This window comes from Populus alba, chromosome 14 (assembly GCF_005239225.2).
Source record: "Populus alba chromosome 14, ASM523922v2, whole genome shotgun sequence".
Taxonomy (NCBI): domain Eukaryota; kingdom Viridiplantae; phylum Streptophyta; class Magnoliopsida; order Malpighiales; family Salicaceae; genus Populus; species Populus alba.
The window spans coordinates 4678013-4699083 of record NC_133297.1 but is presented as its reverse complement, the minus strand read 5'-3'; the positions used below and the strand labels follow the sequence as shown (position 1 = coordinate 4699083).

The window sequence follows — 21071 nt, the reverse complement described above, 5'->3', positions numbered from 1 at the left end:
AAGTTTTGAGGAGTGAGCCCAAAGAATACTGGGTTCTTGCCTTCTTGGGTTTCTTACACGTGAGTTTTCTTCTTGCACGTGTCTGCAATAAAACCCCAAATTGCTTGCCATTGGGTTTTTGGTTCTCTCTCTCCCTCTCTCTCTCGATATCTTAATACAGGGTTGAAGTATATGATTTCTGGGTCTTGAATATCTCTCAATTTCAGCATCTGGGTCTTATTGTATTTGGTTTTTTTAACCTTTTTTAGGCTATAAGAGTTGGTTTTTGTGTTAAAGTTTTGGTTTTTGTTTTTTACTAAATAGAAAAGGTAGGGGTTTTTATTGTAGTATTAGAAGATGCAACATATTAGGAGATGCAGCGGTTTTTTGAGATCTCAAAATGGGCTGCCTTTATTTTTGGAGAGAAAGATTGTTAAGGGAGTATCTGATGTGGGTTTGGCGTCCTTTTCAACATCCATGGCTGCACAAAGAAGTGCACTTGGTAATTCAGCCACTAGGGTAAATATTTTTCTTTTTTCCTTTTTAGTTTCAGCTTTGTACATTTGAGACACTGCGACTTGCCTTCGGAGGTTATTTACAGCTTTTGTTGTGGTTTGAGTTCAAATTTAGTTTGTGCCTCGTGTGTTTTATGGTTGTTTGAAGAAACTTGTTGTTTTATATTGAATGCAATAGAACTTGAATGTCAATGTAATGGTAATGCATGTTGCCGCAAAGTGTTGCCACTTTGAGGTATATTAACGAGACCTGGATCCTATTGAACTCATTGTGCCAAAGTATTGCAATGAACGAATTTAACCTCCAGAATGAAAAATTTATCTTAGCTTCATTTAAGATATGCTGACCTTTCTTTTCGGCACTTAGCCTAAATAATGTAATGCAAATGACATCCTGGAGTTGTAGATTTCTCCAGGTTCTGGCCTTCTAAAATGAGGAGGCAAGATTAGTTTCAGTGATATTAGAAAAATTCACCTGTCAGAAACGAGATTGAATCCCCAATCATACTCTTTCTAGTTATAATTTTCCTGCTACCCCTTTTTTGCTTTCTTCTAAAAATCACTTCTCTTCCTTTCCCCTTCCTGGCTTTAAATGAAGCAACTAATTCAACCAGTTATTTGCTCTTTGTTATTACTACCTTTGTTCTGCTTGTTGGCTCCTGTTGTTACCTTAATGCTTCTGGAAATGTCTGTCAATAAGTAACTGTTTTTACCATAAACTTACGGTACAATTGGGTAATTTTCTTTTTATAGTTGAAATCCTGTTTGTTTCAAGCATATTAGTTAAATGTGATGTATTGGTATTTGATCTAAGTTACATTCTGATGTTGACTCAGCTGCCAAAGTCAGATTATGTGAGACATTTTGCTTCCAATGCCAACCATTTGACTAAGGTGAGGTAGTTAGTTATTTTCACTTTCATTTCCCCTCAGCTTGTAACTGCAGACTGATTTTGTTTTATTTCATTCCATTTTGTAGGACATACTTTGGGGTAATGGTTAGTGATTGTTATGCTCCACTTTATTGAATCATTATGCTTGTGTAAGTCTCATATGCCCAAATGTGATATAGTCTTCTCTCTTGTTGCTGAGAGTTGTTCGTCTGCCTCTTTGGCAAAAGTTTCAGTAAAAGCCATGCTCTTTATTGAGAGCTGTGCCCTTGGACTATAGTAATCTGGGGATTTCTTATTTGCTTACTGCATTATTGCTCATCCTGGAACTCATTTTTTGTTTGCTTGCAAGAGAATTATACAAGGATCAAAGATCTTATACTAATCATTTTTATTGGCTGGTCTCATTTTCTGATATGGAGCCAGTGACCCTCATCCGCTCCTCCAGATTTTTTATTTTGGCAGAACAGGAAGTTTCAGGATGCCCTCCTGAATCAGTAGTGATCTAGTCTATCCCTATGAATGTTTCACTGCAAGTTGTAGTTTGCATGTTTACTGACTAAATCTCATATTTCGTGCTGTTGTGATGGAGATCTAATGGCCTTTTTGATAAAGGGTCTAGCAAAGAAAGAACATGACTATGAGCTGATTTTATTGAATGCTTGGATGTCTCATTGGGAGTTTAAGTAAAAGATCATAAAGAAACTATAGTAGGATCGATTGCTTTAATGCTAGGACCTGCAAGAAATAATTGAAAACTTAACAGTGTTAGATAGTGTAACTAAACTCAATGCAGGAGAGGAGTTGTAGCCATACAATTCATATAATATAATAAAGTATTTGGAGCCACACAAAGTTCTGCAAGTTTACTGACATTTAGTGTCAGACATGCATATCCACCGGTTCTGGAGCAAGGTTGTTTTGCTTATTGATTTCTCTCTTTTTGCAAATTAATTCTTGACAGTGATATTTGGCAGGTATCCCTGCTATGTATGGAGGTAAATCTAACAGAGAATGCCTGGTTAGCCTTGGGTCACCCTTTCAAATCATGGAAAACCATGTAGGAAGCACCATTAATATTTGTGTTGCTAGATCCTTTGCATCGAAAGCTTCGAAGAAAGAGACACGAAATCAATCTGAGGTTTGAATTCAAATCAAAGTTCTTGAACTTACGTGTTTATGTTTTATCCGCATGCTATTTAGATTACTCTGATTACAGTTTAAGTAGAACACTTGAATGAATCTTGTGTTTCTATGCAGTCAACCTTTTTATCTATAAAATGATAAAAATGGAGAGTATTTCTATTCTAAGGATACTATCACTATCTGGGTGGTTCTAGATTTTTATATAGGAAATATATGCTTGCTCCATACTTCATTGTTGAAACAAATTGTTTCTTTCAAAAGGGAATTTTTAAATTTCTTCTGTGTTTATGTACTCCCAACATAGCGGCATCTGAACCATACTGACTACATATGTTTTTGTTTTACCTTTTTGCTTTATATATTGGTTTCACTTTGTGTTCTCTTCATGAAGTTTTTTTTTTTTTCCCCTGAAAACTTGTTCTCTTAAACTATTAATTGTGCTCTGCCACTCTGGACAGACCAGAAAGGACTTATCTACTGTTGAGGATCCTTTTGATGCTCCAACATACAATATCCCAGAGAAGCCTGTGACGTTTACAGAGGGTGCTTCCTACAGCATTATAATTCTTGCAGGACTTGGTGTTGCTGCTGCAGCAGCTTATGCTGTTTTCAAGGAGCTGATATTTGAACCAAAAGAGTAAGAGTTGATTTTTCTTATTAAATTATACAAATATGGTTAAAAATAAATTATTTGAGGTTTTGCCTTCTTTTCCTGATTCCACTCTGATTTGAACCATGATCTGTGATAGATACAAGATTTTTAACAAGGCTCTGAAAAGGATTCAAGATGACAGTCAGGTTTGTGAAAATTGATATTCTTTGTACTGTAATCTGAAAATAAGAATGGCAGTGGGTGCTTAACTTCAAGTAGTTGGGTACAGTTTATTGGCAAAACTAATATAGAGAAAACAAATTCTTTCAAAATGTAATCACAAAGTTGTGAGGGAGGTTTTAAATACTTTAGATAAAATCCAGAAAGATCTGGTAGTAAATGGTCACAAGGGTTCTCACTGGCAACTAAACTTTGCCATCTATGTTCTTGTACTTAAAATGACCATGATTGCAGGCTGTTTCAAAATTTGAAAGCTGAATCATATTGGTGGTATTCTTTACATATGTTGATTTGCAATTTTGTTGTTCACTTTGGATTATATTTTCTTCGAAAATCAGGTCAGGGTGAGGATTGGATCCCCTATTACAGGTTATGGTCAGGAAAGTAGAAATCGTGCTGCTCGCCAACGTATTCCCAATAGGATCTTTACTGATGAAGATGGTGTGGAGCATGTCCAGGTAAACTGTGAAGCAACATAATTTATAATAACCATATGAAATTTGTCTTTTGATCCAAGAAATGCAAAAGGTTCCAGGATTGTGAATAACATTCCTGAATTATCTCCAGAACCTCCTTCCACTTTAAGAAGAAATAAAGTGAAAAAATTTCACAAGAACAAATGAAATTGAGGATAATTTTGATTTTCTGTGTAACTTGATATCTGCTTACTCGTTGCCTCATTGAATGTAGATTAATTTCTATATTCGTGGGCCGCATGGTGCTGGGAAGGTTTCTGCTGAGATGTTCAAAGACAAAGCGGACAAGCAGTGGAAGTATACATACTTAATTGTCGAGACCATGCAACCTTCACGATCACAGCTGATTCTGGAGTCTTATATGCCTGCGCCAGTGGTTGCGTAAAATATGTACACAAGCGTTCCATAGCTTAGATATGGTTTCTTTTTGTACCAATTTGATCTGGAGCTGGGGTTGCTAACTCACGTCAATAGATATGAATAATTTGTATACGTTCTCGTGAGATTGATCCTTAGTTTTCTTGGGAGTTCCAGTTTTGTCCTTCTGAGCTGATAAAGTTTTTGTTCACTGAGAAAGCAAAGATCCTGAAATGTGATTGGTTGGTCATTGAATTAAACAATTTTGTTGGTGATTAACGTTGTGTTTTTAATCACTTGTTTAGAGAAGGTGCTCAAGTTATAGTCTGTCCTCGTTAACCAAGGAAACAAACGTGGATTGAACACAACAGATGTTCGCCGGTACGGTCTCATTGAGTCTTCGGGATCTGAATGAACCAATACTTGCAACACGGAACGTTTTTCTTTAGCGAGAGCCAAATAATGACGTAGCATGATCGTGATGCTCCGCACAATTCCGTTACAAGCAAACCCAACTTCATCACTGTAATTCCTGGATTTTACATGAACACGCGCATGAACCAAATCCTGACAGGCAGTGGCCTACAATGGTTCGCCATTCTTCGTTGATATGCTCCCTGTTACACCCATCCATCCATCTTTCGTAACAGGTTGATCATAATGCCAAGAATAGGCTTCCCCTTGTAAAGAAGAACAATAAGAGCAATAAGGGTTCCAAACTTGCACCTTTTCCAAATTAAAGCTGTATGTTACGTCAATAGGATCCACAACCCTAAAAAAGTCTGGAAGCTTGGTGTCATTGATGATGATATCGTTAGAATTCCTCTTGGTTTCTTCGCCGAAAACTGCATGGGAAGGGAAGTTTTCAAGAATGATGGAAACTATAGCTTCTTCGACTTCTTTATCCGCAACTTTTACAGGGCCATCTCCATCACACACACAGAAGTATATTTATATTGCAAACATCAAAAAATCCCTTCAACTATATAATTAGCCTCAATTCTGCCACTAAACAAATCTTTTTCCTCAGTTGGATCTCCCAAGTTACAGAAATTTTAAACATCCGAAGAAGATCCCGAGCCATGCTACCTCCCTTGTTTGCTAAACAGTCTGCACAAACATTACCTTCGCAATAAACCTGCTGCAAACGAGTTCTTTAACTTCTGCTGAGCACGTTCTTTATCAACCACTATAATTGAGTCCCAGAGGGTCTGTTCAATGTGTCTGTTAAGCATTTGATCAAGCAAGACCAAGAACATCAAAAGCTTATTTCCATGCTAATTGACTCTTTGAAGCAAGTTAACCAGAACAGAATTTTAACTTCATTAGGCAATGGTTATAGAAAAAGGTACTCTCTCAAACAATAATCAAAAGAAAAAATCTTATTACAAAAGAAGTATTGTGGAGTACATCATATTGTTGACATCTACAGCTTGCATTCTAGCATTACAAAATATAGGACACGAAACTGCATACATCTCCAAAATTCTTGATGCACCTTGTCATAGATCATCAGCTTTTCTAACAAGAAAAACAATGATAAACAACAATCAATGGTTGTACAGATGTAATTTTTTGGGACTCTAAAAAAAATATACAGATGATAAAAGAGAGCAAGCAACTTACTCTTTTGCTACTCTTGGAGGAACCCCAAGCCCAGTCCTTATATTTTCTCCCAATTCTATAAGATCTTGTACCTTGTGGATGCCAGAGGCTTGAAGGGAAGCAATGGAAGCAGAGGCGGCGGAACCCACAAAGAGGGAGGCAACGGCGAACGCTTTTAAAGGCATGAGACGAGAGTCTCCAGCGAAGCCTCTTTTATATGCTGAAATGCCCCACCCTAACTTGGCCATGCTTGCCATTGCCCACCACCACCACCACTGGGTCTCGATGCCGCCACCGCAGCCATTCTCCATTTCTTTCTTTCCGCTGAGTGACTGGGACCCCACCTTGAACTCATTTCTTTGCGGTCATTGATAAGGGGTCTGATTTGCAGGCCTTCATCATAGAGGCCTAATAATTCTTGATTTTCTTCTTTTTAGCCCATGTAGGCCCATACAGGTCGCTGGGTATTGGTACGAGGCCTTTTAAATCCTCTGTGGACTCTAGTCCTGGTCAAATGAGAAGACACGTATGTGGCTGGCTATTTTTTTTTTTTTTTTTTTTCCAGTTAAAAAGCTCGTTGCCGTTGGAGTTAATTTTGCTCTGCCATTTTTTTGTTGACAAGCTGATAACAAAATCAAGGGATTAATTAGACCGTCTCTTACATGAGATGTAAACTAAGTTAAACTTTTAATATTTTTGGAGAATTAAACCTATGATCTCTTGGATGATACCAAGAACAAATACCTATAAGTTAGGTAACATTTAGTTATTTTCTTGGGCAAAAAAAGAAAAAGAAAATAATATAATAAAAAAACAAAAATAAAAATCATGTTTAGTAATAATATACAAGAGAGAGTATAAAACAAGATCATTTCTTCAAGTTAAAGACTTTGCTTGGTTAAAACATGGTCTCTCATTTCCCAAATATAAAAACTAAAATATAAATAAAATAAAGATTTATACAAAAACTAAAAATCCTAAAATCAAAAAGACAAAACAAGAAGTAAATAGAGAATATGTGGATTAAATAGTATTTTTCTTGTGAAATAATAAAAGCCATGTAATTTTTTTATTTATACGTTTGATTTTTATTTTTTTAATTATTTATTTATATTATAAATTAAAATCAAATCTCATTCAATTGACCTCCAACAAGCCCCTCAGGAATTAGTTTTCTTTAAATAAATGAGAACTGACCCTTGAATGTAACTATAAATCAAGATTATTGATTTCGTCTTGGAGTTATTGTATATTTAAGAATGTGATTTTGGTTAATTTTTAAAATATTTTTCACTTAAAAAAGTATATTAATAATATTTTTTTTTTTTAAAAATATTTATTTTTGATATTAGCATATCAAAATAATTTAAAAATATAAAAAATATATTAATTTAAAATAAAAAAATAATTTTTTAAAAAATAATTTTAAAACGCAATTACTTTTCAGCTGCGACCCACCACCCACAGACATTTCAAAAGATTCACCAATTCCCCTTTGTAATTCGAATGACTAACTGAATTCGGTTTTTGGTCTTCCGCGGAAAGTAGCACAAAAAAAATTATTTTGGAGGGTGTAGGAGAGCGGTCCAGTGGATAAAATAAAATAACCTGATTATTTTAATAGAAATTATTGAAAACATTAAAAGAGGTAGATGCAGAAAAATAATATTCACAAACTCACATGTGAACTCATTGTTCATTTCTTATTTTTATTTTTTCATTTTTAAATTTAAATTTTATGTGATTTAATCCTAATTAAAGATTAATTACTTTTGATTTCTTAAGAAATTATGGAATTAATAGAAGATGGGCTAAAATGAATAATGCACCAAAATAGGGTGGTGCGAAAAATACACTTAAATCCTCAATTTTTAAAATAATATAATTTATACAATCTAAGTTTTTTCCAAATCACAAATTCAATTTTAGTATAAAAATTAATTTATATTATTTTTTCAGTTCTTATTTAAAAAGGTAAGAGAGAGAAAGTCCGTTTACAACCAAAATTTTTTTTTTTGATGTCTTCGGTTTCCTTGCTATAACAAAGACTAGATAGTGGTCCTTTACAGGTCTTAATGTTGCTTGAAAAATAACAAATCTAAGTTGAGAAAACAAAATCTAACTCGAATTAGATTTTGTGTTTTTGGATCTTTTTTTAAGATGTTTTTGAATTGATGAATTAGTTTATAAGTATTCAACGATGCTAATGAGATATTTTGGATTCAAAGTACTTGGAAATGGGGTTTGTTTTGGAAAAAAAATATTATTATAATTTTTCAGTTATCACAATGATGATTGGAGTCTGAGCTTGTAGATAATACATTGTTTGTCTCAGCAGGTGACATGTCGCTCATGTATTTTTTTTTTTTTTAAAAAAATTAATGCCCAACCCTTTAAAAAATAAAATTTAAATTTAAATAAGCTCAAACACACAAATCTTTTTCTAGTTTATTTTTTTTTTTATCGTTAATATTTTTTATATAAATAATTTTTAATTTATTTAATTAGTTATATAGTGTAGCTTTTCAATTTGTATTAAAATATTTTTGGTAAAAAAGCAATAGTAAAAACCTATTTATTATTATTTATATAAAAAAAAAAATGTTTACCCGCAGCAGAGCGCGGTGAAATATGTGGTCAGAAGCACGAGCTGTAGGGCCATTTGATTATCATCGTTCACAAAAATCCAAAGTCCCATCCCCACCTCACACTGTCGTTTCTTTGTGGTGTATGGAATAGAATAAAAGAGGGGAATGAACAGGCTGTCAGAGGACGAAAAAGAGAGTAACCCACATCGGAAGATACAGATAACTTTACCTTTCTTTATCGAATACTTTGTCCTTGATTATTATCAATCACAGTAGCTTTTACGCCTGCATGATGCTGTTGTTAGGTAATTTTAAAATTATTTTTATTTAATTATATAATAATTAAAATCAATATTTGTAGAAGTTGAGAAGATCTAGATTTTAAAAGAAAAACAAATGTATTTCTAAAAGTCAATGCATTTCAATATTTGTTTTGACAAAAGATTTTTATTAACAATTTCTTTATAATAAAAATTCTCAATAATTTAAATAAAGAAGTAAGAAAAAAATATTTGTTGAGGCAAAACTTTCATTTCTTATCAACTTAATCACGCATTTTAAGCAAAAACTAACAATAATGCAAAAGACAAGTTTTAAACAAAAATAAAAAACATCTTCATAATTATTATGAGACAATGTAAAAAAAATCAACGAATAATGAAACCCACATAGAAATTAACAATCAAGAAATTGTTTAATAATTCCCATTGATTCAATGTGCAATTTGTTTTATAATTTATTGTATATTATGCTTATATATAGTTGTTAAAAAGGTGATTGTAAATATAAACATAAAATATCATTTAAAAATTATAACTTAATTAGATGAATTATTATATATAACATTGTAATTATTATTTTTTGAATAATTATAGAAAGTATATTGAAAAGACATAAAACTAATAGAACTATTAGCCAAAGCAAAATATAGTACAGAACAAAAAAGAAAAAAGGTTTTTACGGGCATAGGATCAGGCCAGCCCCGTAGCGTTTTCAGATCTTTCAAGGTAAACAGATTTGAGATAGGTAGGGTTTGAGTTGTTGATTTGTCGAAGAGCATGTTGAGGATGATGGTTAAAAGGTAGGGTTTTCTGAAGGGGTGAAGGAGGGTAAAACAAATAACGGAATAAAACTTCAAAGTAAAAATCCTTGGATGGGAGATTTTCTAGAGAGAGAAACAATGACAGCTAGAGAGAGAAGAATACTACTCGTATATTATACATGTTAGTGAGACAGAGAGAGTGAGAGAGGGAGGCTGCATTCAACAGATCAGTATAGCAATATCCAGGGAAGGGGCTGCGTGCTGCTTACAACAAAACAATTGCTTTCTTCAGGTAAAGGCACTCAGGTTCTTTGAGCACTAGCTACTTTTACTGTTCTTTTTTCTTTCTGTTCATGTTCATCTTTTGTTTCACTATATTTGTTTAAAGTTTTCAATTAAGCCTTAATTTAGCGGTTCTTACTTCTTAATGATAAATGAAGTTCGTCCTTTAGGCTTTAACCCTCATGAGTTCTCGATTACTTGGCTGATCTCCCCTACCCTGCGAGGTTAATTGCTCCATTATAACTAAAGATTAAGATTCTCTCGTAAGATCACAGCTGATAAGCTGTGTAGGATATCCATACATACTACTTCCGAAGGAATTGTGTACGTAGAAATATCACAGCACACAACTTTCCTTCGGAAAAGGCAATTGCATTGCTTCAGCAATAAATATTCCAAAATGGTTCTATACTTGACAGAAAACAGTTGATAGTTACTCTTTGATTTGTTTGATCTGGTCTTAAAACTTGTTAAGAGTGGCTGGAAAACAAAAATAAATCGTTTTAAATGTGAATTGAAATCAATGTAAGATTGTAGCAACCATGGTACACTTGATTTGGAGATATATTTTTATTGCCAGTGATTCAATTGGCTGTCTCTCCAGGACAAAAATCTGTTGACAAATGGAAAACAATATTAATACCCCAAGTTCTATATCAATCGGTCAATCGTGTGAAGATAAAATTCTAATTTTTCGCTTTCAAGGTTCTGTCATTTTTCTTCCTAATAAATAAAGGTAGAAAAAACCATGGAACCCCGAGACCCATGAATAGGTTGTCTGTACATTGTAATCTTAATTGCCCCCACAAGATTTTTTTGCAATCATGCATTCGTTTTTCACAGCAACACGTGAAAAGAATGGCCAAAGTAGATAAGGAATCGAGATGGGAAAAGACATTGCAGGTGGAAGAAGTAGGGCCTCTTTTTAAAGTGAGGTGGTTCGACTTTTAGCTGGCTACTTGTCATAAAACGCAATGGAAAGAAACATGAAGGTAAAGAACAAGAACTTTCTCCGGTGCCTTTGGGATGCATATTCTGTAAAATTGGGGACGAGAGATAGTAAAATATCTTGACTTAGTTTTGATATCTTGAGTCTATCAGCTCTTGTAATTCAAAAACTCGACTGAAACGGATGACAGATGTTCGGATCATCCAACTCAGTAAGCAGTAACGTGATCATATGTTTCGAAATATTACGACTCAGATAGCCCATTGAACTCGGTACTGTTTCTCGAACATCAGGTTCAGTGGTTGTATTGTAGCCCATAGAGGTCTGTTTCCTTTTTAACACAAAACAATCAAGAAACCAACGAACGAGAGCTTGTGAAATTGCATTGTAATTTGTCGTATATTTTATATAAGAGTTCAATTATTGATCACCTAAACTGACACCTCCATTAAAGTATAGCTGCCCCACTTCAGATCCTACCCGGTTCTGTCATCTTTCTCAGGCTAGGCGTGGTTAGCACCATTTTGCTCTCACCATTTTCGCATGCCTGCTTGAAGCAAGAGCTGCAACAAGTATTTATAGATAAGCATCTACAAGGCACAATTTTCATTTTTATTTTTAAGAAAATAGTGGGATACTATCTCATCCATGTTCACCCATAAACATAGTGGCCCCATTATCTACCAAGTAGTGGGTAGTTTTTCTCCATGATATCCTAGGATCTTAGTGGGTTGAGAGCAACCCCTGGGTAGCCCTCATGTTTTCAGCCCCTATGATTCCTTAATCTTGGATATCCATAACTGCCACTAGCCCACATTCTGCATGCCCACTTGACAGCCCTAATTGCCAGTTCTTGCTGCGTCATCTATTGAGTCACTCGCATGCCTTGGACAGTCCTTCGTCCAAGTTTCAAATCGTGCCAAGTCGAAGCAATGACTTGCACAAGTTGTTGCGCGCTGCCGAATTTGCATTTACGTGCAGGCTGCCAATGTCTGCGCTGCTGAATTCGCATCTGTGTGTAGGATGTCACTGTCTGTGCTGCCGAATTCCACGGCAGCCCTAGTTCTCGTTAGCCTACCCCCCTGATGAGTTTTCCTACTTGGCCTGGACAGCCCATCGTCCAGTCTATGTTCTTCAACAATCTGTGTTGCTGATTTTCCCTTGACAAACCTACAGTTACACAAATTTACACTACCGATTTATCCCACTATTGGCATGGCTGTCAGCACCCTCAAGCACTGTTTTAAATAGCCTGCCGAAGTGTGCAACTCGTGCACATTTAACATTGTTACAGGTAGGGTTTGGGTTGTTGATTGTCAAAGAGCATGTTGACGATGATAGTTAAAATGTAGGGTTTGGGTTGTTAATTTATCAAATTATTATTTATGATATTTAGGTTGTTGATTTTAAAAATTATTTTAAAAAATAAAAAATATATTTTTAAATAAAAAATACTTTTAAAAACAATTGATATCACGTCATTCAAACACCCTTTCAAAAATTAACTAGCTTTGATACCCGCGCAATGCCGCGGGTCATTTTTTTTTATATATAAAATATTTAAAAAAATAAAAATTGAAAAATCTTGGGTTTTTCTGCAAAGTTATACCTAAAAATCTTGGGTTTGGCTGCAACGCCTGACCTAAGAGTAATATTTATAATATTAATAATAAAATTAAACTTGCATGACCCAAGTTTAAGTGAGCCTGGTTGTAACACCAGACCCAAGAATATTGGATGTGGGTCTGGCTATAAGGTCGTGTCATAAAAGTGTGATAATTAAATAGATTAATTAAAAAAAACAAAGAAAAAAAATCATCAGAAAGGAAAAAACTAATGAAGAAAAAGAAAAAGAAATTGAATTAATTGGGTTAACCCTTTAAACCAGGTTATCCCGTAAAACCTGGGATTTGCGTCATGAAAGTTTGATAACTAAATAGAAAAAAAAAATGACGGGTTTACCCAGAATTAACCGGATTAACCCATCAAACCAAGTTAACCCGTCAAGCCCAAGATATGTGTCATGAAAATCTGATAATTAAATAAAAAGAAAATTAACTTTAACAAACTAAACTAAATAAAAAAAAATAACTCGTCAAATCAGGTTAACCCATCAAACTCGAGATTCGTATCATGAAAATATGATAAGTAAATAAAAAAAATTTAACATTAACAAAATAAATCAAATAAAAAAAATTCATTAAAAAAAAGAAAAAACAAAAGAAAAAAACAGTCATATAATATAATACAATATAATAATAATTATAATGAAAAAACATGGAAAAAGCTAAATCTAATGCTAAATTCTCAACCAACTCAATATTAAAAAAATAAATTTAACAAAGATAATTTAAAAAAATAAACATGTGGGGGAAACACTGCAGCAAAAAAAAAATCATACAAGGAAAACACTGTAGTAATCCATAGTGTTTTTTTTTTTTTTTTGAAAAAAACTACAAAGCTAAGTTCTCAACCAGCTTAATATAGAAAAAAAAACTGAGATCCATGTAATGGAAGTATGATAACTAAATTAAATTTTTTTTTTTCACATTAACAAACTAAATTAAACAAAAAAAAATTCATTAAAAGAAAAAAAAAACACAAAGAAAAAAGCAAAAAAAAAAATCCATGGTAAAAAAAAAAAAAAGTCAAGTGTTTCACTGTGTGCACAGTGATACATTATATGTAAAAAATAGAAGAAACAAAAGCGAGGAAAAAAAAAAAAACAAAGCTGCTACAGTGAAAAACCTACGCGTTAAAAAAAACATTTAAAAAAAAAAACTTACTATAGTGAAAAAAACATTAAAAAAAAAAACAAAAGCAAAAGCAAAAAAAAAAGGAAAAATTGCTAATAAAAAAAAAGCCACAGAAGAAAAAAAAAAAAAGAAAAAAAAAAGCTTTAGCTACGTTAAAAAAGCTACGCGTTTTAGAATTCTTATTAATTAATTATATTAGATATGACTGTTGCTTTTAGCTGATTAAGTGTTTTTAATAGTAGTTCAAAAATTAAAGATCGTAGCTTTTGAAAATAACTATAAAGTTACGTAAAGTTAAGCGTGAAAAAAACTATGATTAAAGCCATGGATGGAAGCTAAAAAATAAATCAAAAGACGGTAATTTCCAAACGAGAGAGAAACAATGACAAGTAGTCAGAGAAGAATACTACTTGTTTATTATACATATTAGGGAGACATAGAGAGTGAGAGAGGGAGGCTGCATTCAACAAATCAGTATAGCAATATCCAGGGAAGGGGCTGCGTCCTGCTTACAACAAAACAATTGCTTTCCTCAGGTAAAGGCACTCAGGTTGTTTGAGCACTAGCTACTTTTACTGTTCTTTTTTCTTTCTGTTCATGTTCATCTTTTGTTTCACTATATTTGTTTAAAGTTTTCAATTAAGCCTTAATTTAGCTGTTCTTACTTCTTAATGATAAATGAAGTTCGTCCTTTAGGCTTTAACCCTCATGAGTTCTCGATTACTTGGCCGATCTCCCCTACCCTGCGAGGTTAATTGCTCCATTATAACTAAAGATTAAGATTCTCTCGTAAGATCACAGCTGATAAGCTGTGTAGGATATCCATACATACTACTTCCGAAGGAATTGTGTACGTAGAAATATCCCAGCACACAACTTTCCTTCGGAAAAGGCAATTGCATTGCTTCAGCAATAAATATTCCAAAATGGTTCTATACTTGGCAGAAAACAGTCTTGGCTTTTTGCAGAACAACACTAAAACAAGATGGTCTTTAGCTAGGAAGAGTTGTTTTCATGGTTTTATTCGCTAGGGAGTGTTTTAATCTGTTTTGCCCAGATTTTCTTATATTTTGTTAGGTTTTTTTGTTGTTAATTGACGACAATCAATTATATAGTTTGTTTCCCTAACTATTGTTCCTTTCAAATTAGGCCTTAAAAGTTATGTTTTCGTGGTTTTATGCACTTGGGTGTGTTTTAATCTGTTTTGTCCAGATTTTCTTATATTTTTTTAGGTTTCTTGTTGTTAAATTTTACAAAATTAGGTTATGACTCCTTAGAAAAACAAATTGAAAGCTAAAGCTGGAGGACCAAAAAACAATAGTGTGTGTATAGAATTTAGTATATGATGATGTTCTTAGTTCTCATGAATTCTGCCTCATCTTCAATTCAACCAATAATAATAATAATAATAAATCAATGAAATGCCCAGATAGATCATTACATGATAAAAAAGAGAATTCACATTTTTTTCATAAAACTTTCAATTGACAATCTTGAAGCAGAATTCGTACTTCCCATGACATAACTTAATCCCACATCTCAATTTGGTTTAATTAAGGCCAGTGGAGGTTCAACATTCATAATTAAAACAAAACAAAACAAAAAAACTAAACACAGAACAAACTGAACAAATAAATTGCTAGAGCTGAATCAAAACAATGATAAAATTACGGATCCACATGGCCGAGATCATATCATAGATAATGTTAAAAAGTACTCTACATGACACAGCTATATAATCTATGGATCAGGATGATGGGAAATTAACAATAGCCATAATACACATGTAATCTCCCATGATTTGCTCTGTATTTTTCATTCAACTTCATGATCTTTCCTTGAAAATAGTTTCTTATAGTTGTTTTGTTTTGATTTGTTTGATCTGGTCTTAAAACTTGTTAAGAGTTGCTGGAAAACAAAAATAAATCGTTTTAAATGTGAATTGAAATGAATGTAAGATTGTAGCAACCATGGTACACTTGATTTGGAGATATATTTTTATTGCCAGTGATTCAATTGGCTGTCTCTCCAGGACAAAAATCTGTTGACAAATGGAAAACAATATTAATACCCCAAGTGCTTCAAATAAGGATATTGGCATGGCAACACGTTCAAATAATGAAAACAGGATTGATAAGGCAAGTGCTTCAAACACGGGAAAGGAGATTGAAGCGGCAAGTGCTTCAAATGTTCTGAAAGATCTAGCAGATGGGATAGCAAGGTTCAAACCTGGAAAATGTCCCGAGCACTGTATCTACGAGGTACCCCGCTCACTTCGAAGCATAGAACCGAAAGCCTACACCCCACAAGTAGTTTCACTGGGCCCTGCTCACTGTGGCCATGAGGAACTAGTGTCCATGGAGAAGCAGAAATTGAGATATTTAGCAGAATTCATGGATGGGAAGAAGGTGACATTGGACGATCTTGTGACCATAGTTCAGAAGAATGAAATGGAAATTCGAGGCTGTTATAACTTCAATCGTAGCTGTGACGATTTTGTAAAGATGATTCTGTTGGATGCTGTATTCGTCATCGAATTCTTGTTGCAGTTCTTTAACCTTCTCTGTGAAGAAGTTCCTATATTACCTGAGCCTCGGATGATGTTTGGTTTACAAGTGGACTTGATACTACTTGAAAATCAGCTACCTTATTTCATTCTGGAGAAAATATACGAGAAAACCTATGCAGACCCTGAAACACAAGCTAACCTTACATTTCCTGAGCTTGTCGCCTTCTACTTTGGACATTACTACAGGATTTCACAGAGACCAAAAGTCAACTCAGTAGGGATAAAGCATTTCACTGATTTTCTGAGATATTCTATGTTGAATGAGTCCCTGGAGATATTACCTCGTCGTCCTAGTGCCAATGTCAAACTGAAATACAGTGCAACCATGCTTCATAAAGCAGGATTGAAGTTTGAGGCAACTGAAAACAGTTGTGTACTCGACATAAATTTTGTCAACGGAGTGTTGAAAATGCCACGCTTTGAAGTAAATCAGAGCTTCGAATATGTGACACGAAACCTCATGGCATATGAGCAGTGCCACTACCCATATAGTACTTACATATGCAATTACTTTATGTTAATGGACCATCTTATCAACACTGAAGAAGATGTGGATTTGCTGGTTAAAGTGGGGGTGATTGATAACTGGCTAGGAAACAACGCCATGGTTGCCGATTTGATTAACCGGCTTTGCGAGCAAATTAATGAATTTTTCACTTGTTATCATGATCTTTGTGTTGATTTGAATGCCTACTATGAGAACAGGTGCAACCATAGAAAGGCAACCTTGAAACTTGTATATTTCAGCAATCTTTGGAGAGGTACCGGAACTGTTGCTGCAGCTGTCCTGCTGATCCTCACTTTGATACAGACTGTATGTTCAATAATTTCACTTCTAGGTCCAAAGCAGCTTATCTAGTTTTATTACTACAGTCAGTATCTGGTTATGGTTTCCCATATGGTCTACATAATTGGTGTCTATTTCAATACAGTTGCTTCTATAGGCTCGAAGCAGGCGGTTTAAAGCTACTGTAGAAACAGGATTGTTTTCCGAGTAGTTTTTGTCAGTCTAATGCAGTCTAATGTAACAGGATTTTTCTTTTACACTATTGATCTCATCATCATCGATAAAATATTAATCTCATAGTTACATCGATAAAAATTCAATTAATTAGTTTGACTCTGTTTGTTTTTGGTTCTACTAATAACTGTGGACCCAAGGGCTCCATGGAAGTTGAAGATTCCTGTTCGTTGCCCTAAATATATGTTTGTGTGATTAAGAGGAAAATGCTCAGCATTTCTGCACCTTATTCAACATTCCTTAAGACCTCTAACATGGCTGCCTATATCATTTTTTTTCTTCAATAAGTTTCTACTTTCTAGGTTACTACTCTTTGTTGAAGTTTGGTACCAAAGCTGGAATAAGATTACTTAGTAGTAATCTACTACATTGCTATTTATCTGTTAGCTGATAGCTATCTATTTGTTAGCTGATAGCATTATCTAGATTAGGATGTTTCTTTCAATTCATTTGTTTAAGCTTATCTAGGATTAGACTAGCTTGTTATACAACTTCTTTGATAAAGAAGAACATAGCTAGTACGTTTCTTTAGTGTTTTATTTTTCTGTAATGTTTGTTTCCTTCTATAAATAAAACACTGGGGATGGCAGTAACCAACTGAGATATTTTCTGCTCCTTGTTCTTTCAACTGTAAAGACTTTAGACTTTGTTCTTTGTTCTTTTTCTTAGTTCATCAACAATAATCTGTTCTTTATATATTAGTTTTTTCAACAATTGGTATCAGAGCATCCTTAGGATCTTTGAAGGGTTTGTGAGTGAAAACACGAGAGAATAGTAAGGTTAAATCAAAGCTTTCTGCTTTGAAGGGTTTGTGAGTGAAACACGAGAGATTAAGTGAGTTTTTTTTTAAGCAATGGATTCTGCAAATTTTCCAGCAAAAACACCAGTGTTCACAGGGCAGAATTATGGTGTGTGGGCTGTAAAAATGGAAACCTATCTCAAAGCTCTTGATTTATGGGAGATAGTGGAAAGTGATAAGCAACCTACTCCTCTAGGCAACAATCCCACAATTGCACAGATGAAGTTCTTTAATGAAGAAAAGGCAAAGAGATTCAAAGCTCTTTCTTGTCTTCATAATGCTGTAAGTGAAGACATCTTCACGAGGATCATGGCATGCAAATCTGCCAAGGAAACATGGGATAAATTAAAAGCAGAGTTCCATAGTGATGAGAAGTCAAGAAGGATGCAAATTCTGAATATGAGAAGACAATTCGAAGGTCTGAAGATGAAAGAAAATGAGAGCATCAAAGATTTCTCTTCTCAAATTTTGAAACTTGTGAATCAAGTAAGACTCTTGGGAGAAGATTTTCCAGACTCTAGAATTGTAGAGAAAGTCCTGGTGAGTTTGCTAGAAAAGTTTGAACACAAAATCTGTTCTTTAGAAGATTCTAAAGATTTTTCTGAGATAAGCCTGCAAGAATTGGTGAATGCATTGCAAGCTGTTGAGCAAAGGCAAGCATATAGACAAGAAGGATCAAGTGAAGGAGCTCTTGTTGCAGTTTACAAGGAGAAGAGTCGGGCTAAGAATTTTTACAGAAACAATCAAGAAGAAAAAAAAGAAAAAGGGAGAGGCTGGCAATCCAATAACTGGCAACAGAACAACATCTTCACTGAAGGGAAAGAGAAGAAAGAACATTTTCCTGCTTGCAAATTCTGTCAGAAAACAAATCATCTTGAAGCCTGGTGTTGGCTCAAGAATGCACAATGCCGAAACTGCAAGCAATTTGGTCACATTCAAAGATTTTGCAAAAATAAAGCAGAACCAGAAAAACAAGCTCAAGTAGCCGAGAGTTCAAAAGTGGAGGAAGATTTTTTATTCATGGCTACAATACAGGAGATGTGTAACACAACCAAGGCAAATGACTCATCATGGCTTATTGATAGTGGCTGCACTAATCACATGACTGCAGATCTGAGCTTATTCAAAGATTTGGATAAAAGTTATCTATCTAGAGTTATAATTGGGAATGGAGACTATGTGAAGGTTGAAGGAAAAGGAGCAATTGAAGTAGAAACTTTATCAGGTACAAAAACTCTTAAAAATGTTCTTTATGTGCCTAAGATCAATCAGAATCTAGTTAGTGTGGGACAATTAATTGAATCTGGTTACTCAATATTCTTTAATGATGGAGTATGTGATATTAAAGATAAAAATGGAGTGCTACTGCTTTCTGCTAAAATGATGAACATAAGTTTTAATGTTGATTGGAAAGAAGTATGTTTGAGTGCTAACACTTGTGAAGACAATGAATCTGTTCTTTGGCACAAACGGTTGGGGCACTTCAATTATGCAACTTTAAAGAAAATAGTTGACCTGCAGATGACTCACGATTTTCCAGATATACAGGAACAAAAGAGTATTTGTGAAGCCTATCAGTTAGGAAAACAAACTAGAGTTTTTTTTCCTGACAATGCATTCAAAGCACTGTCAAAACTCCAGCTTGTACACACAGATGTGTGTGGGCCAATGCATAATGAATCATTGAATGATTCAAAGTATTTTCTTTTATTTGTTGATGATTACAGTAGATTCTGCTGGATTTACTTTTTGAAATCAAAATCTTATGTGTTTGCTGAGTTTGTTAAATTCAAAGCAGCAGTTGAACTAGAAACAGGAAAGAAGTTTGAAGATCTGAAAGGAAGAATTGAAATGTGTAGCTTTGGAACCAAGGAGGAGTGTTGAAGTTTGGTACCAAAGCTGGAATAGGATTACTTAGTAGTAATCTACTACATTACTATTTATCTGTTAGCTGATAGCTATCTATTTGTTAGCTGATAGCATTATCTAGATTATGATGTTTCTTTCAATTCATTTGTTTAAGCTTATCTAGGATTAGACTAGCTTGTTATACAACTTCTTTGATAAAGAAGAACATAGCTAGTACGTTTCTTTAGTGTTTCATTTTTTTGTAATGTTTGTTTTCTTCTATAAATAAAACACTGGAGATGGCAGTAACCAACCGAGATATTTTCTGCTCCTTGTTCTTTCAACTGTAAAGACTTTAGACTTTGTTCTTTGTTCTTTGTTGTTTTTCTTAGTTCATCAACAATAATCTGTTCTTTATATATTAGTTTTTTCAACACTCTTCTATGGTTGTGTTAATTAGTCCTTGTAAATTCTTCATTAAAAAAAAAAGCATTTAATCCTTCACGGACATGACGATGGCGAGTGTAAATTTGTCCAAATCCTCCACAAAGTTGGTTAATCAAATCTGTTACCATAGCGTTGTCCTTTAGCCAGCTGACAATCAAATCCACATCTTCTTCAGTCTTGACAAGTGATCGCATATGTAATTAGTTGCATTTGGATAGTAATGGAACTGCTCCAAGGCCATATAATATTTCGAATTGTACATTCGAAAATGTTTCCAGTGACCAAGCGTGGTATTTTCAACACCCCATTATCAAATCTTATGTCAACCAGATGGTTATTATCAACAACTACAAACTTAACTCCTATCTTAAGGATAAGGTTTTGCCTTCACTGCAGGCACGTAGCGATGTTCAAAGTAGTTACAGATAAGCTGAAGAAATGTAGGGTAATATCTCTAGCCATACTGTTTCTGAACAATAAAGTAAGGTAGTTGATTTTCGAGTAGTATCAAGTCCTAAGATAATTTTTGCTTTCTCTGACGGTCCAGACTCTTTACGATGGAGATTTGTTGAATTCTGCAGGATGAACTTGATAGTGAAGACAGCATCCATTACAAAGTCATGACTACTAAATACAAAGAAAGCCCATGAGTTGAAGTACAATTAAAAACTGCAGAGGAAACGGAAAGTACATAGACAATACAACAAAAGGCAACAATGAGAGAAATAAAATGACACCGGATTGGGGCTAACTTGGTCCACTTGACGTACTAGCGCAAGGAAAGGACTGCACAAATTGTCTGTACAAGAGTGAAGAGGAGCAAGACAGTTGCACTAACAATTGCAGTACTTCTCCAAAGGTTTCCAAAATATACCTCTCTAAAGTATGCGCTATTTTTCAACTAGGAGTTCTGGTAGTGTTGATCCAGCTGCTTGTAGAGCTTATAATAAATGGAATATTCTTCAGAAGTT

General features: G+C 34.2%; 3 protein-coding genes across 8 annotated transcripts; 2 read left to right on the top strand and 1 right to left on the bottom strand.

The window, feature by feature from the left end:
- Nucleotides 1–134: 134 nt before the first annotated feature.
- Nucleotides 135–4394, top strand: LOC118041944 (probable mitochondrial import inner membrane translocase subunit TIM21). Of its 2 annotated transcripts, none has more exons than XM_035049458.2 (8): nucleotides 135–498; nucleotides 1331–1387; nucleotides 1473–1485; nucleotides 2361–2524; nucleotides 2988–3166; nucleotides 3279–3327; nucleotides 3700–3819; nucleotides 4052–4394. In XM_035049458.2, exons 1-8 carry the CDS (start codon nucleotides 337–339, stop codon nucleotides 4220–4222), a joined length of 915 nt encoding a protein of 304 aa, XP_034905349.1. In that variant the 5' UTR covers nucleotides 135–336; the 3' UTR covers nucleotides 4223–4394. The 2 variants fall into 2 exon arrangements, with proteins under 2 accessions (XP_034905349.1, XP_034905348.1); XM_035049457.2 differs by having other exon boundaries at nucleotides 1473–1491.
- Nucleotides 4395–5558: 1164 nt separating this feature from the next.
- LOC118041945 (uncharacterized) lies at nucleotides 5559–6166 on the bottom strand. 2 transcript variants are annotated; one of them, XM_035049460.2, is made up of 2 exons: nucleotides 5821–6166; nucleotides 5559–5710 (listed from the first exon to the last, which is right to left on the bottom strand). In XM_035049460.2, the coding sequence occupies exons 1-2, from the start codon at nucleotides 6108–6110 to the stop codon at nucleotides 5707–5709; spliced, it is 294 nt and encodes a 97-aa protein (XP_034905351.1). In that variant the 5' UTR covers nucleotides 6111–6166; the 3' UTR covers nucleotides 5559–5706. The 2 variants fall into 2 exon arrangements, with proteins under 2 accessions (XP_034905351.1, XP_034905350.1); XM_035049459.2 differs by having other exon boundaries at nucleotides 5559–5715; nucleotides 5821–6164.
- A 7584-nt stretch (nucleotides 6167–13750) lies between these two features.
- LOC118041935 (UPF0481 protein At3g47200) lies at nucleotides 13751–19974 on the top strand. Of its 4 annotated transcripts, none has more exons than XM_073404336.1 (2): nucleotides 13751–13952; nucleotides 15449–19974. In XM_073404336.1, exon 2 carries the CDS (start codon nucleotides 17860–17862, stop codon nucleotides 19687–19689), a length of 1830 nt encoding a protein of 609 aa, XP_073260437.1. In that variant the 5' UTR covers nucleotides 13751–13952; nucleotides 15449–17859; the 3' UTR covers nucleotides 19690–19974. The 4 variants fall into 4 exon arrangements, with proteins under 4 accessions (XP_073260437.1, XP_073260438.1, XP_073260440.1 ...); XM_073404337.1 differs by having other exon boundaries at nucleotides 15425–19974; XM_073404339.1 differs by having other exon boundaries at nucleotides 13759–13952; nucleotides 15425–17029.
- Nucleotides 19975–21071: the final 1097 nt, after the last annotated feature.